This window comes from Corythoichthys intestinalis, chromosome 14, assembly GCF_030265065.1.
Source record: "Corythoichthys intestinalis isolate RoL2023-P3 chromosome 14, ASM3026506v1, whole genome shotgun sequence".
NCBI lineage: Eukaryota > Metazoa > Chordata > Actinopteri > Syngnathiformes > Syngnathidae > Corythoichthys > Corythoichthys intestinalis.
The window spans coordinates 21,607,641-21,624,489 of record NC_080408.1 but is presented as its reverse complement, the minus strand read 5'-3'; the positions used below and the strand labels follow the sequence as shown (position 1 = coordinate 21,624,489).

Here is a 16,849-nt window from a genome sequence, read left to right as displayed (position 1 = left end):
TGAGAATAGGCTGATTTTGTGTGGACAAGATAATATCAGCGTAGCAGATGTCAGGCAGACGGCGAAGACAGTGGGTCGAAAAACATCGATTTGGGCATCAAATATGGATCTGGCGACTGTATAGAACGAAGCTTTTCCACATAACGCCTTTTATGCAACACATCCAGTGAGTTTACGGCATCAGAAAGCACCGGGTCTTCCATAAAATGCATTTTAAATTCCTCGATCAATTGAAAACAATGCTAATACAGAGACAAAATGACGGACAAGTGGGCGGAACCACACAGCGAGCACGTGGTTTTGTGACGTCGGTGGGTAGGGTCTATAGATAATGTTGCAAATATTGTTAATTCAGTACGTGACACAGATGGATTCGGACCACAAATAGGATGTCTTGCCCATGTACAGTGCCTTGCAAAAGTATTCGGCCCCCTTGAACCTTGCAACCTTTCGCCACATTTCAGGCTTCAAACGTAAAGATATAAAATTTTAATTTTTTGTCAAGAATCAACAATAAGTGGGACAAATTCGTGAAGTGGAACAAAATTTATTGGATAATTTAAACTTTTTTAACAAATAAAAAAAAGTGGGGCATGCAATATTATTCGGCCCCCTTGCGTTAATACTTTGTAGCGCCACCTTTTGCTCCAATTACAGCTGCAAGTCGCTTGGGGTATGTTTCTATCAGTTTTGCACATCGAGAGACTGACATTCTTGCCCATTCTTCCTTGCAAAAAAGCTCGAGCTCAGTGAGGTTGGATGGAGAGTGTTTGTGAACAGCAGTCTTCAGCTCTTTCGATTGGATTCAGGTCTGGACTTTGACTTGGCCATTCTAACACCTGGATACGTTTATTTTTAAACCATTCCATTGTAGATTTGGCTTTATGTTTTGGATCATTGTCCTGTTGGAAGATAAATCTCCGTCCCAGTCTCAGGTCTTGTGCAGATACCAACAGGTTTTCTTCCAGAATGTTCCTGTATTTGGCTGCATCCATCTTCCCGTCAATTTTAACCATCTTCCCTGTCCCTGCTGAAGAAAAGCTGGCCCAAACCATGATGCTGCCACCACCATGTTTGACAGTGGGGATGGTGTGTTCAGGGTGATGAGCTGTGTTGCTTTTACGCCAAACATATCGTTTTGCATTGTGGCCAAAAAGTTCAATTTTGGTTTCATCTGACCAGAGCACCTTCTTCCACATGTTTGGTGTGTCTCCCAGGTGGCTTGTGGCAAACTTTAAACGAGACTTTTTATGGATATCTTTGAGAAATGGCTTTCTTCTTGCCACTCTTCCATAAAGGCCAGATTTGTGCAGTGTACGACTGATTGTTGTCCTATGGACAGACTCTCCCACCTCAGCTGTAGATCTCTGCAGTTCATCCAGAGTGATCATGGGCCTCTTGGCTGCATCTCTGATCAGTTTTCTCCTTGTTTGAGAAGAAAGTTTGGAAGGACGGCCGGGTTTTGGTAGATTTGCAGTGGTCTGATGCTCCTTCCATTTCAATATGATGGCTTGCACAGTGCTCCTTGAGATGTTTAAAGCTTGGGAAATCTTTTTGTATCCAAATCCGGCTTTAAACTTCTCCACAACAGTATCTCGGACCTGCCTGGTGTGTTCCTTGGTTTTCATAATGCTCTCTGCACTTTAAACAGAACCCTGAGACTATCACAGAGCAGGTGCATTTTTACGGAGACTTGATTACACACAGTTGGATTCTATTTATCATCATCGGTCATTTAGGACATTGGATTATTCACAGATTCTCACTGAACTTCTGGAGTGAGTTTGCTGCACTGAAAGTAAAGGGGCCGAATAATATTGCACGCCCCACTTTTCAGTTTTTTATTTGTTAAAAAAGTTTAAATTATCCAATAAATGTTGTTCCACTTCACAACTGTGTCCCACTTGTTGTTGATTCTTGACAAAAAAATTAAATTTCATATCTTTATATTTGAAGCCTGAAATGTGGCGAAAGGTTGCAAGATTCAAGGGGGCCGAATACTTTTGCAAGTCACTGTAGTAAACTTAGTTGCTAAGAGAGCTGTAGCAATCAACAGTGTGCCCCGCCTCACTTTACAAACAGTAAAGATTGTTCTCAGCACTTTTATACAAATTTTTTTCAGATCAGTAAGAAGTAAGCACATAAATATTATGCACTAAAATGCATGTTTATATGATGGCAATTTAACTTTTGCTCGTTAGCAAAAAAAAAAACAAAAAAACAAAAAAAAAAAAACAACAACCAAAAAAAAAAAAAAAAACGAAACAAAAAATTGTTATTATTTTTTTTTACAGAGCATTAAATGTATTGAATCGGATCGAAAATCGTGTCACCCGTATCCAAAATCGTACCGGACCGTGACTTAACTGTATCGTTTCATCCCTATGGAACACCATTGCAGAAGCTATGACGGGAAAAGTTTTCATTTGCCTAAATGCTTAAATTCTGTAATTTCTGGACTATAAGCCGCCAGCCACCAAATTTGACATGAAAACAGCATTTGTTCATACATAAGCCGCACTGGACTATAAGCCGCAGTTGTCCTCATTGTATTGTGTGATATTTACACCAAAAGATATTCACTGGTAACACTTCATTTGACAATGGCATCTTTAGACTGTCATGAAACCAAATGAACCACCATTAAGCTTTGAACCAATTTGGTGCAAAGCCTTATTGTTTTAAAAATCCTCATTTGGCCATCACTGCTCCCTTGGTGGAGACAGTCAACCTCTGCTGCCACCTGCTGTCAACACTGTTGTCATCCATCATTCCTCCTAGCATGCATTGCGGCGCTACAGATGTAAAAACAATCAAAATTCATGTCCTGTGCTAATTATTTCTTCAGTTACTGTTCCAATTTCATTAATTGCTAGTTATGGTATTTGGTAACATTTTCTTGGATGGTGGTGTCATAATACTGTCATAATTACATGACACTGTCATAGGCATTATTGAATGCTTATAATAGAAGTCGGTTAGTGTCATCTAGCAAATTATCTCACTTTTGAATGGACGTATAAGATGCGAGCTGGACATAAATGGAGTTGGTGACATAATATGCAACATGACACTTTTGGCATCTGTCATAATAATTCAGTAATGCCCATGATAGTGTCGTGTCATGTCATAATTATGACGTTCTTATGACAGTCTTATGATGCCGCTGTCAAACAAAGTGTTACCTATTAACCCAAATAAATCAAATAAGCTCCACTGGACTATAAGCTGCAGGATTCAAAATGAGGGAAAAAAGTAGCAGTTTATAGTCCGAAAATTAGGGTTATTAAGTGTAATTTTTTTTTTTTTTTTTTAAAACACATTTTATTTATTATGTGTTTCTGTGCAGTATCAATATTGTTTTTTTACTTAAGAGGCATGGTCTATTGTTTGTAGTTGTGATTTCTTATATTTTTGAATTTATTTATCGCGTTTAAATGGGTGTACTTGATCTATTAATATTAGGGTTGTCAAAATTATCGCGTTAACGCGCGGTAATTAATTTTTTAAATTAATCACGTTAAAATATTTGACGCAATTAACCCACATGTCCCGCTCAGACAGTATTCTGCCTTTTGGTAAGTTTCACAGCAAGGTTTTTTGTGCTGTCTAACAGCGAACTCTTGTGGTCGCTTTACGACATGGTTTATTGCTTTCTTGCCAGTTCAATATGGCTGCACGACGTCTCGGGCTGACGCCTACGTTGTAATGCTGTGCTTATATGATCCTTGGACAAGACTTGTCCGTAAGTATGGTTGTTGTAAAGAATGTACATATTATGTTAGTAAGCGAAATGTTATATTTTTTGTATGAGACGCTTGTTTATGTTTAGTGAACCTGTATAGCGTGCTAAGCTAACGTTGTTGCTAATGCAATGCCTGTGTACTTTTTTTTTTTGTTGTAGTTTCACTACGGTCTAAAGAGGACAATGGTTTGAGGCCATTTTATTAATAAATCAGATGAAAAAGGAAGAAGTCTGATTGTTAAGGCGTCGTTCACTAGCTGTCTAGCTTTGGAAAAAGTAGACGCTTCGGAGTGAGGACAGCATAGACAGATTTAAATGACAGTAGAGTGAAATGCCCACTACAGTCCTTATGTTGAATGTATATATCCATCTTGTGTCTTATCTTTCCATTCCAACAAATTTTACAGAATATATATATAATTTACAAAAAAATATGGCATATTTCATAGATGGTTTGAATTGCGATTAATTACGAGTAATTAATTTTTAAGCTGTAATTAACTCGATTAAAAATTGTAATCGTTTGACAGCCCTAATTAATATATACTGTATTCTGTGTTATTGTAAATTGGTTTAAAAAATTTGGGGGGGGGGGGGGGGGCGCAATAATATCACATATCGCAATAATTCATGATAATAATTATCGCACACTAAAATTTGTTATCGCGACAGGCCTAGCCAGCGGCCCTAAAACCGACACTGCATATTTACCCTGTTCCAACTGGCGACCAATCCAACTGTCTGACAACCAGTCCGCTGTTGATCTTAACTTGAGACCACTCAGTCGTTGGACTGATATTAGCCGGTGTCAATCCACAGTGTGCCCTACTGCTATACTCCCAACTCAGTCCTGTCCCTGATGTAATCAACTCATTGGCTGCCATTGATTGCGATGAACCTCTAATCCATTGATGAGTTAAGAAAGATAAAAATGAGTAATTGTGTTTTGTTTGTAAAAATCCAAGCCGACTCGATGCTCTTTGATTGTCGCCAGCGAGAGGGCGAGGAAGGCCATGCAGCTTCTGTGCGAGGTGACCAGTCAACTCTTGATCAGCGACGCTCGGTCGGCCTGTGCCAGCGAGCTGCTCCGGCAGGAGGCGGTCACGCTGTGCGTCAACGTGACCCGGCGCCAGCCCTTACCCGAGGCGCCGATCGCCGGCCTACGCGTGGCCGTGAGCGACCGCCCCGACGAGGACCTCTACCTGCATTTGGAGGCCTGCGTCGACACCATCCGCGCCGAGGTCCGAAACGGCGGCCGCTGCCTGGTCTACTGCAAGAACGGACGAAGCCGCTCGGCCGCCGTCTGCGCCGCGTACCTCATGAAGCATCGCCGGTTACCGTTGGCCGACGCGCTCCAGGTGACTCGATGCGTCGACACGCCAATTTCACTAACCACCAGTCGGGCACACATGTACGGAGGCCCTAAAGGGACATTGACAGAAATAAAATAAATTTAAACCATCTGGTGCGCACCAGATAGTATGTGGTGCGCACTAGAAACAAACATTAGCATTGTATAGCATTTAAGCTAGTGGACTTTTGCTATGCAAGTTAACCAATTGTTCTTTTGTAAGATTCTTTTTTATATATCGTTTGAGGTTATTCTCAGGTGCGCATCTATGGGGCGCAGTTTGTAAAACGGCACATGCTGAAAATTACGACATTTTCTCACATTTATTGCCACCAAGTGTGGTGTGAACATTTTTATTTATTTTTTTTTTGCATTTACAACATTATTTAGCAACTAAAATGTTTATTTTTAAATAATAAGTATTAGACTTAAATGTTTAAATCCATAGCAAAATCTTATAGGTTTATATATATATCTTAAATCTTAAATATAAATATTAAATCTAAGTCTTAGGTTTTAAATATAAGAATTATATTTAAATCCTAAATCTTCGTATTAAATAAATATCCAAAACGTAAATCTTAAATCAAAATCCTAAATCTTGAAACTGGTGAAATTAAATATTTAGCTAATATGCAAACAGTCTGAGCTGCTCCAGCTTTTATTCCAGTCACCAGTCATGTAAATTCACATATTAGCTAAATATTTAGTTTCACCTTTTTTCAAGATTTAGGATTTAGATTCAAGATTTAGATTCAAGATTTCTTTTTTGAGATTTATATTTAAGGCTTAGATTTTAACATTTCGATTTAGGATTTAGATTTAACATTTAGATTTAAGGTTTATATTTAGGATTTAGATTTAGGAGTTAAATCTAAATCCTAAATCTAAATGCTGAATTAAGATTTGTATTTACTGTAAGAGTTACATTTAGGATATATATTTTTTACATTTAAATCAGGATCTAAGTACAACAAAAGAACAGTTAGCTAACTTGCATCGCAAAATTCCTAGCTTAAATGCTATGAAATGCTAACGTGTTTTTACAATGCTCTTAACAAATCGTTCAAACACATATCCCCCCGAAACGGCTAAATAATCCTATAAACTAAAAAATGAATGCAATAAAAAATATTTGCTCAAACAAAAACTTACCTTATGTTGGTCTTAACAGTGAGCAGCTGGATTCAGCTATGTTCAATGAGTTGTGTCATATTCACTGTTGCTACTAAAGGGCAGTGTATCCACCCAAATCAATGAAACAAAATGCAAACACTTTCAAAACAAACCATGACAACACTCCAAACGAATACTCGAAGCAGCAAAATTTGATTCAAATTTATTTATTTATTTATTTTTGTGATTGAATTACTCGAGTTAATCGATTAATCGTTGCCGCTCTAGTAGGAACTATCTGCAGTTCCAAGAACCTTTTTGGGGGACGGACGGTAACGTCATTTTGCGTGTTCACACACGTAAGAATTAGGGACCGGGAACTCGAGCACCGAAAACCATGTTAGTGGGGTCGTAGGAACTCAATTATGTAGGTGTTTGGTTATTTGCCGAAATCAGCAGCTACTTCCCTTCGATACTCGCGTGTCTCGAGGAGCTGCCATATTTAGGAAAAAAAACAAACAAAAACAAACTACCTTGTATCATAGACTTCATAACCTATTGACATGACACGGGAAACAGGACCAATCCGTAGGGGGCCCATTTTCAAAAACTTCAAATTCATATATGTTCAAAACCAAAGTGGTGGCCGACCTAAAACCAAAATAGGCACCTACCTTCACCATATATGAGTCTCCATGAGCAGCGGCGTTCCCTTTTAAAATCCCGATTATTTTTTTTACATATATATAACACAACTTAAAATGGCTATAAAAGTCTCAGATTTTACACTAGATGCACAAAAATCACCAAATCCAGAGATAATCACCTATATTTTCAGGATCAGTAGCAATATTTAACATATCATATAAATTTTTGACCAAAATAGCAACTTCATTTTTTTTTTATTTACTGCAAGCTTTCAATAGCTAATAAATCACTCAATTTAACATCAGAAACTTCATACTTGAGGAAAACATGCTAAATCAATTATAAATAATATTTAAATAGATTATTAATACTTTCTACATACTGTACAATCACAATAGAATAGCCCTTTATAATCATTATACACAATATAGCAGGGTTCACTAAATCTGGACCTCGGTGCCACTTTTCCTGTCGTGTTTTCCATGTCTCGCTCCTCCAACACACCTGAATCAAAATAATCAGGATCATTATCAGGCTTCTGGAGAGGTTGCTGATGACATAATCATTTGATGATTATCATTTGATCCCTATCAATTAGGGATGTAACGGTACACAAAAATCTCGGTTTGGTACGTACCTCGGTTTTGAGGTCACGGTTCGGTTCATTTTAGGTACAGTAAGAAAACAAAATGCAAAATATAAATGTGCTAGTTGTTTATTACACACCTTTGTGCTTTCAACAATAGGAACATTAGCCTATACCAGTACTTCTCAAATAGTGGGGCGGGCCCCCCCAGGGGGGCGCAGAGTGATGCTGGGGGTGGCGCATGTGATCTTGGGGAACATACTTTTTTGCCGAACTAGAATAAAGTGTAGTTGCACATCTACTGAGTGGGTGGCAGTGGCGCTCTCATTTTCGGCATGTGCGCAGTATTTTTGAACCAAACAAGAGCACACAGCAAAGAGCATTGGACATATGAAAAGCTAAGACAAAGAAATATGACGAAGCGTATGTAGCATTTGGCTTTTGACTTTTAGTACAGTGGGAGACGAGGAAAGACCAGTCTGTTTACTTTGTCTAAAAATGTTAGCAGCAGACAGCAGGAATTTTTTTTTTCGGCGAAAAGGTGCCGAATATTGCCAACAATCGTCCACCTTATTTTTACACGAGTGACTTGCGGTCTGCCCGATCTTAGCTATCGGTAGTAGTATAGGGAATGGGACGTACTACGTCATTGTTTGGACGCGCCTCCATGCTGGCAATATGATTCACTTCCGGGTCGGCAGACTCAATGCGGATTGTAACGTGTGGTCGTGCTAAGCTAACTCTTTCGGTGTTTTAGAAAGAAATTATGGGTGTGTATTGTTGTTACCGGGTGCAACAGCTTCTCCTACGACTAAAAAAAGGGCGAGGAAAACTGGACTCACTTTTCACCGTTTTCCTGCATGGAGGACCAAATATCAGATCACGAAGGCACGACAGATGGCTGGGGCGCAGCGGTTCGTTGGAAAAGCATTTCTCTTGATCATATTTCTGCTGGAATGAGAGTGTATTCCCCTCATCTCTACTCTTGTAAGTTGAACGATTTATCCGTTTTGGTTTCAATACGTTTTTTTTTTTTTTTTTTTTTTTTTACTGTTGTGTAAATCTGCCTCGGTAGCAATGCTAACCTTCTCCTCCTCCTCACCTACCTGTTGTGTTACTAGGAAAACCTGCATATGAAATGCTGACAACACATCCCGATTGGTCACCATATCTCTTCTTGGGTTATTCTGAGGTCAAGCGCACCACATCGGAGCGTTATGAGAGGTTGGAAAGGCGAAGAGTGCACGCTGAAACTTCAGTTTGCTCTGCTCTTACAAACACGATCCCAAGTGTTGTTGTGAAAAGTCAATAAAATATGAATACCAAAACATGACTTGAACAACTTCTTGACAAACTGTAACTGCTTGTTGTTTACTTCAGGTCTTCATAATAAACAGGTGTAATAATTACAAAGTCAGGTGACTTAATTTTGTTATTCTATTTGGAATATGCATTGACAATTTTTGGACAGTGTTGTAGACAAGAACTGGGACTGATAAGTTGCAATAGATTTATTTCAAGTAATGCAATTTCTCCAATACGATATTTGAATTGACAGTTTAAAATCTTTAAATTAGTGCAAACAAGGCCCACCCTCTGACGGTGGCAGCAAATATTATATAATTATAAGTAATACACAAATACAAGATCACAATAAACGTGTCTTTGTCAAAGCAGTTTAAAACACTATTTACTGGCCTTGGGTAAATTGCCAGACAGGATAAATATGTGCTTTAAAGTTCTTGCATTTCCATTTTAAGTATTGCAAGTACTAGTCTCCAACACAGTATTTGAACTGACAGTTTAAAATCCTTTTAGTACAAAATGGCCCACACTCTGGCAGGGGGCAGCAAATATTATAATAGATAATACATTATAAAAAGCTAATTACTATATAAATACAAGATCACAACAAAACCTGTATTTTTTCAAAGCAGTTAAAAAACATCCAGTGGCCTTAGGTAAATAAAGGTGTATAAATATGTACTTTGCAGTTCTTGCATTTCTATTTTAGGTATTGCAACTTTTCCAACACTATTTGAATTGACAGTCTAAAGTCTCCATAAGTGCAAATAAGAATATTATAATTTAAAAATAATAATAGAATATATAAATTCAACATTACAATGAAACGTGTCTTTGTCAAAGTGGTTTAAAAAAATAATAATAATAATAATACGTCACTGGCCATAGTTAAATAGCCAGGCAGAATAAATATGTGCATTAAAGTTCTTGCATTTTCACAAGTTAAAAGCCCGCAGTTCATTGACGAGAAGGGCAGACCCAGATGGCGTCTGCTGCAGGGGCTTGTTTGAGTCCGACACAGGACAAATGGAACCATTCCATTGAACAAATTTTCTTTGTCAAATGATCCAAGAAGAGAGATGGTGACCAATCGGGATGTGTTGTCAGCAGGTTTACCTAGGAACACAACAGGTAGGTGAGTCGTAGTAGGCGAGCATTGCTACCGAGGCAGATTTACACAACGGTGTAAAAAAACAAAAACGTATTGAAACCAAAAGTGGATAAAGCGTTCAACTTACAAGAGTAGAGATGACAGGAACACACTCTCATTCCAGCAGAAATATGATCATAAATGCTTTTCTGACGAACCGCTGCAATCCAGCCATCCGTCGTACCTTCGTGATCTGATATTTGGTCCTCCATGCAGGAAAACGGTGAAAAGCGAGTCCATTTTTCCTAACCCCTTTTTTTGTCGTAGGAGACGCTGTTGCACCCAGTAACGCAACAATAAGCACCCATATTTTCTTTCTAAAACACCGAAAGAGTTAGCTTAGCACTACCACACGTTACAATCCGCATTGACTCTGCCGGCCCGGAAGTGAATCATATTGCCAGCATGGAGGCGCGTCCAAACAATGACGTAGTACGTCCCATTCCCTATTGACGCAGGAGGGTCGCGTCTCGCGTCAAATAATAAACTGCAGTTCTTTTTGCGTGCGTCGTGTTGAGCCGCTTCTGGGACGCGTCTAACAAGCAGCCGCACTGCGACTGGTGTGCATTGGCTGATTGACTTTAACGCCCGCGTTTCACTGCGTTCTCGCGTCGGCCATGTTGTCGCGCCGTTGACTTTTCTGGGTTATACTGTCCTACCGTGTTGGTCCTCATTATAGTAGAGAAGGCAGAGTAAATATAATCTAGAGTAAATATAATCTACACGTACCAAAACGGTTCAATACAAATACATGTACCATTACCAGTGTTGTTAGTAACGCGTTAGTTAGTAACGCGTTACTGTAATCTGATTACTTTTTTCAGTAACGAGTAATCTAACGCGTTCATTTTTCTACACCAGTAATCTGACTAAGTTAGTTTCATTAGTGTCTCTGCGTTACTATTTTTTCATTGCCTCATAACGCATGTAGAATGAAGAATATTGTATTCATGTACGAAGAGCATTTTGAATAGAAAATGCTAAAAGGTTCCCGGTACGTGTTTCCATGACAACCTCTTAGCTATTTCCTGTTTTGGTCCTGCATCACGTGTTGTGGGACTGAAGGCGTGGGCCAGGTGGGTGGACATTCGAGCCGAGTGTTGAGACGTTGCGAGGGAATATTGATCTGTCGATATCCATGAATGAAGGTGAGTATTGTTCCTTCATTCTGGAGGGTATCAGCAAAAGGTTGGACCCCCTAAATTTGTGGCCGTTTCGTAGCTTTGCCGTAGCAACAACGGGCAGTCATCGCTCCAAGTTGGCAAGCTTTCTTTACATCATATGCGTGTTGCACATTTATGCCGTGAGGTGATGTGTTCGTTTAGCATCTGTGGGATGTGTTGTAGATCCTATTGAGTGTAAAGTGCTTAGTTGCCGCCACGTTTTGTGGTCAAATTGACTGCGTGTGCGTTGAGAGAAGTACTTCCGGGTTGTGCACGCGCATCCGCGCCCGCCACCACCTTTGCAATTTTTTTTGCAGTTAGTTTGCATTGTTTTACATTGGCACTGATATGCTGTTAACTAGAGATGTCCTGATCGATCGGCATCCCGATCACGTCATTTTCAAAGTATCGGAATCTGCAAAAAAATATCGGCCATGCCTTTTTCTAATATATATATATATATATTTTTTTTTTTATTTAATCGTTTTCTAATTGTATTTAACATTACAAACATAATATGTTACACTCATCCAGAGTCTTTAGTTTAGGCTTAAAGTAGGGTTATCAAATTTATCCCGATAACGGCGGTAATTAATTTTTTGAAAATGCAATTTAACGCAATGAATGCATGCGCTGCACGACCCACTCACGCATTGTCGCGCTCAATCTGTAATGACGCCGTTTTACTTATAGAGATAAAACGCAGCGTAAAATGAGTTGAGTGAATTTTGGCAGCCTTTGGAGCCTTTATTTAATTGACTAAAGCCTTACAATCCCTCTCCCTACGATTAGAAATATCAAGGGAAGCAATGTGGGGAAGCAAGGTGGCAATTGATCTTTTTCTGAACACCTTATGTTATTTCCTAACGCAGAGAAGATATATCAATTGGTAGCACTACGCACAGTCATGGTTTCACTTCCCATCATGCATTTGGGCATGGCTACAGTATCATTTGCTGAAAGCTCAACAAATACACTAGATGGCAATATTTAGTCACAATATACAAAGTCTTTCTATCCGTGGATCCCTCTCACAGAAAGAATGTTAATAATGTAAATGCCATCTTGAGGATTTATTGTCATAATAAACAAATACAGTACTTATGTACTGTATGTTGAATGTGTATATTCGTCCGAGTTTTATTCATTTTTTTCTTAATGCATTGCCAAAATGTATATGATCGGGAAAAATTATCGGGAATGATTGGAATTGAATCGGGAGCAAAAAAAAGGCAATCGGAACGGGAAATATCGGGTTTGGCAGATACTCAAACTAAAATGATCGGATCGGGAGCAAAAAAAACATGATCGGAACAACCCTACTGTTAACCATAACCCAAAATTCAGAAGTTTTGACATTAGGCTTAATCTTAGACTTAGCGGGGTTTATTTGGTCGGTGGAGTTGATTTCAACAAATTCCAAGCAGTTTGTCAGATATTTGTTAAGAGTCAGGGCTCTGGAGTGGCTAAGCTTGCGCGAAATTCTGATATTCCCCTTTAAATTCAATCATCGTAAAGTCAATTACATGTGATGACATTTTTCTGTTCTCATTCTTATGTTGAGGCAGCAAAGGGAGAAAAATGGGTAAAAAGTACCTGATAGATTACTTTTAAAGTAACTGTTATTTTGATAATGAAGTAATCAGTAAAGTAACTAGATTACTTTTTTGAGGCAAATCAGTAATCAGTAATTAAATTATTTTATTCAAGTAATCTGTGACAACACTGACCGTTACACCCTTACTATCGATCTGGTGAAGGATAGTTCTTATAACTGCTGGAGAGGCCTATAGACCCTACCCACGTGACATCACAACTCCGCTCTCCTGAATGGTACCGCCCAATTGTCCGTCAAAACATAGTGTTAACCTGTTACGGCTACGTACATTCCTCCTATTTACAGCGTGTTTTTCTGCTCCTTAACATTAATAATCAAAATGGTGAAGGCGTGTGTGGCTGTTGGTTGCACTAACAGAGAAGATGGAGGGAGAGACTTGAAGTTTTACCGTATTCCGAGGGATCCAAAGAGGAGAGCGAAATGGACGGCTGCAATTCGACGTGAAAACTGGGCACCAAAAAAATCACCACAGACTATGTAGTAGTCATTTTATATCCGGTAAGATGCTTTTAAGATATACTTAGAGGGTTTTGGGCTGACAAATAACCACAATTAAGATCATTGCTAGGCTAATCGCCGACAACATACACGTATGTATGTAGTGAGCGTGCTATCGCTAAACCATATAAACATTAAAAGCCTTAACTCCATTGACAAACGACATGAAATACATTAGACTTGACAGTGGATGTTAGCAATAACAAAAGATTTTGAATTGAAAATTTCGTATCTCACCTTTCCAAGCACAAGATAGATTCCTGCCGAATTTTCGTGGACGAGGACCTGTTTCACCCAACCAGCAACGAAGTATTTATAAGCCTCCAAGCTCTTGAAGTTTTTCAAATTTTCGTGAGAATAGGCTGATTTTGTGTGGACAAGATAATTGTAAATATCAGCGTAGCAGATGTCAGGCAGACAGGGCGAAGACAGTGGGTCGAAAAACATCGATTTGGGCATCAAATATGGATCTGGCGACTGTATAGAACGAAGCTTTTCCACATAACGCCTTTTATGCAACACATCCAGTGAGTTTACGGCATCAGAAAGCACCGGGTCTTCCATGAAATGCATTTTAAATTCCTCAATCAATTGAAACCAATGCTAATACAGAGACAAAATGACGGACAAGTGGGCGGAACCATACAGCGAGCACGTGGTTTTGTGACGTCGGTGGGTAGGGTCTATAGACCCTACTCACGTGACGTCACAGCCACGCCCCCGCGCCATGTTGTCCGTATACTCGTCATGTTAATGCATTAGCGCTTCGTAAGTTCCTCCTATTATGGCGTGTTTTTCTGCTCGTTAACATTAATAATCAAAATAGTGAAGTCGTGTGTGGCGGTTGGTTGCAAAAACAGAGAAGATAGACGGAGAGACTTGAAGTTTTACCGTATTCCGAGAGACCCGGAGAGGAGACAGAGATTGACTGCTGCAATTCGACGAGAAAACTGGGCTCCAAACGACTACCACAGATTATGTAGTAGTCATTTTATATCTGGTAAGATGCATTTAATATATATTTAGAGGGTTTTGGGCTGACAACCACAATTAAGATCATTGCTAGGCTAATCGCCGACAACATACACTCAGACGTTGTGAATGAACTACCTGAAAATATATAATTATAAGGGGATAATCAGACAGTTGTCATACAATTAATTTACAATTTCACTATTGAGGTCAAAAGCCAAAAAATTCAACTAGGGACAATCTGGAGTAGTGCTATCGCACTTCATATTTATGACATATTATATATGTATGAAGTGAGAGTGCTATCGCTAAACCATATAAACATTAAAAGCCCTAGCTCCATTGACAAATGACATGAAATACATTAGACTTGAAAGTAGATGTTAGCAAGAACAAAAGATTTTGAATTGAAAATTTCGTAACTCACCTTCCGAGCACAAGATTCTTGCCGAATTTTCGTGTACGAGGACCTGTTTCACCCAACCAGCAACGTAGCATGTATACGCCTCCAAGCTCTTAAAGTTTTTCAAACTTTCGTGCGAATAGGCTGATTTTGTGTGGACAAGATAGTTGTAAATATCAGGGTCAGGCAAAGATGGCGAAGACAGCGGGTCGAAAAACATCGATTTAGGTATCAAATACGGATCTGGCGAATGGATAAACTGAAGCTTTTCCACGTAACGCCTTTTATGCAACGCATCCAATGAGTTTACAGCGTCAGATAATACCGGGGCTTCCATGAATTGCTCTACAACTTGCACGACTAATTGAAAACAATGAGAATAGGTCTAAAAAATAGGTACAATATGGCGGCCGAATACAGCGACACGTCATTTTGTGACGTAGGTGAGTAGGGTCTATAGTTAGTACTCAGGTTTCTATAGTCCGAAAGCGGCTAATGTTTGGCCATTGGAAAGTGGGTGCTGATGTTTTTTCTGTGCTTCCCAGAAAGTGAAGGCCGCCCGCCCCGTGATCGCTCCCAATGCCGGTTTCTTGGAACAGCTGCAGCGATACGAAGACGATCTAAGGAAAAGGCTACATTCACCATCGCCCCACAGAAGAACCACACCTGACGGGCCCACCTCTGCTCTGCAAAATTCATTGAGTTGATGAGAACTTGGACCTGTGTCAGTTTTTCCGAGCAGGAACACTTGGACCGTAATAAACACTCCGGAACGCAGAATGTGTCCCCTCCCTTATTTTATGATCTCATGAAGGTTGTGGCAAATACAGAGTCACACACTAAGGCTGCGTTCAGACTGCAGGCATATCTGGTTCCAATCTGTTTTGTCCTTAATTCCGATTTTTAGGGCTATTTTTTTAGCAAGTGTCCAAATCGGAATTGGACCCATTTTGGCCCACATTATCGACCCATCTGACAAATTTGCTGTGGCAACGAAGGCGTCATCCATTGTAGTGTTTGACGTCATAAAAACAACCGCAACATGAATCATGCGAGAAACAGCCTCGAATTACGAAGTAAAATTTGACTCATCCATCTCGATACATGACGAAATGCTCGAGATGAAACGATTCATGACAGCGTTCCAGTTTCATTGTTTTCCCGTAAGACGGCAGCACTTTAGATTTCGTTGCGAGGGAAATCATCATGTGTTCTAAGAAGGTTAATTACACTGCTGGCCAAAAGTATCGGCAGCCCTACAATTCTTTCAGGTAATGCTCAATTTCTCTCAGAAAAGGATTGCATTTAAAATGCTTCGGGAGTAATATCTTGAGTTTTTTGCTTGCAATTAAAAAACACAAAAGAGAATGAAAACAAAAATTCAATGATTATCATTTTACACAAAACTCCAAAAATGGGCCGGACAAAAATTTGGCACCCTCGGCCTAATACTTGGTAGCGCAACCTTTAGACAAAATAACTGCAAACAACCGCCTCCGGTATTCATCAATGAGTTTCTGCTTGAATTTTAGACCATTCTTCTTTGGCCAACTGCTCTAAGTCTCTGAGATTTGAAGGATGCATTCTCCAAACTGCCATTTTCAGATCTCTCCACAGCTGTTCTATGGGATTCAGGTCTGGACTCACTGCTGGCCACTTTAGAAGTCTCCAGTACTTTCTCTCAAGCATTTTCTAGTGGTTTTTGAAGTGAGTTTTGGGTCATTGTCCTGCTAGAAGACCCATGACCTCTGAGAAAGACCCAGCTTTCTCACACTGGGCCCTACAATATGCTGCAAAATTTGTAGGTAGTCTTCAGACTTCATAATGCTATGCACACGGTCAAGCAGTCCAGTGCCAGAAGTAGCAAAGCAACCCTAAAACATCAGGGAACCTCCACCATGTTTGACTGTAGGGACTGTGTTTTCTTTCAGGATTTTGTTTTTTCCCCCTATAAACTCGATGTTGATGCCTTTTCCCAAAAAGCTCTACTTTTGTCTCATCTGACCTGAGAACATTCTTCCAAAAGGTTTTGGCAAACTACAGCCTAGCTTTTTGATGTCTCTGGGTCAGAAGTGGGGTCTTCCTGGGTATCCTAACATAGAGTCCCTTTTCAGTACGGGTTGACACTGTTGTATCCTCGGACTGCGGGACAGCTTGATCTTGTTTGGATGTTAGTCGAGGTTCTTTATTAGAGGTGCACGATAATTATCGGTCCGAAAATAGGAATTATGACGTTGTCCCAATAAATCCGATAACATATATTACCGGCCGTATTAATATTATTTTTGGCACGG

At 39.6% G+C, this 16,849-nt stretch overlaps 1 protein-coding gene across 5 annotated transcripts in view; it reads left to right on the top strand.

Moving 5' to 3' along the window:
* dusp28 (dual specificity phosphatase 28) overlaps positions 1-15,820 on the top strand; it is a 31,728-nt gene extending 15,908 nt beyond the window's left edge. For 4 of the 5 annotated variants that reach the window (XM_057856554.1, XM_057856556.1, XM_057856553.1 and 1 more), the window contains 2 exons: positions 4,740-5,103; positions 15,101-15,820. In XM_057856554.1, coding sequence (XP_057712537.1) covers positions 4,759-5,103; positions 15,101-15,262 — 507 coding nt within the window. In that variant the 5' untranslated portion in view covers positions 4,740-4,758 and the 3' untranslated portion in view covers positions 15,263-15,820. Of the gene's footprint in view, positions 1-4,503; positions 4,661-4,739; positions 5,104-15,100 lie in introns of those variants that run through there. The other variant, XM_057856557.1, reaches the window with a different exon arrangement.
* Positions 15,821-16,849: the final 1,029 nt, after the last annotated feature.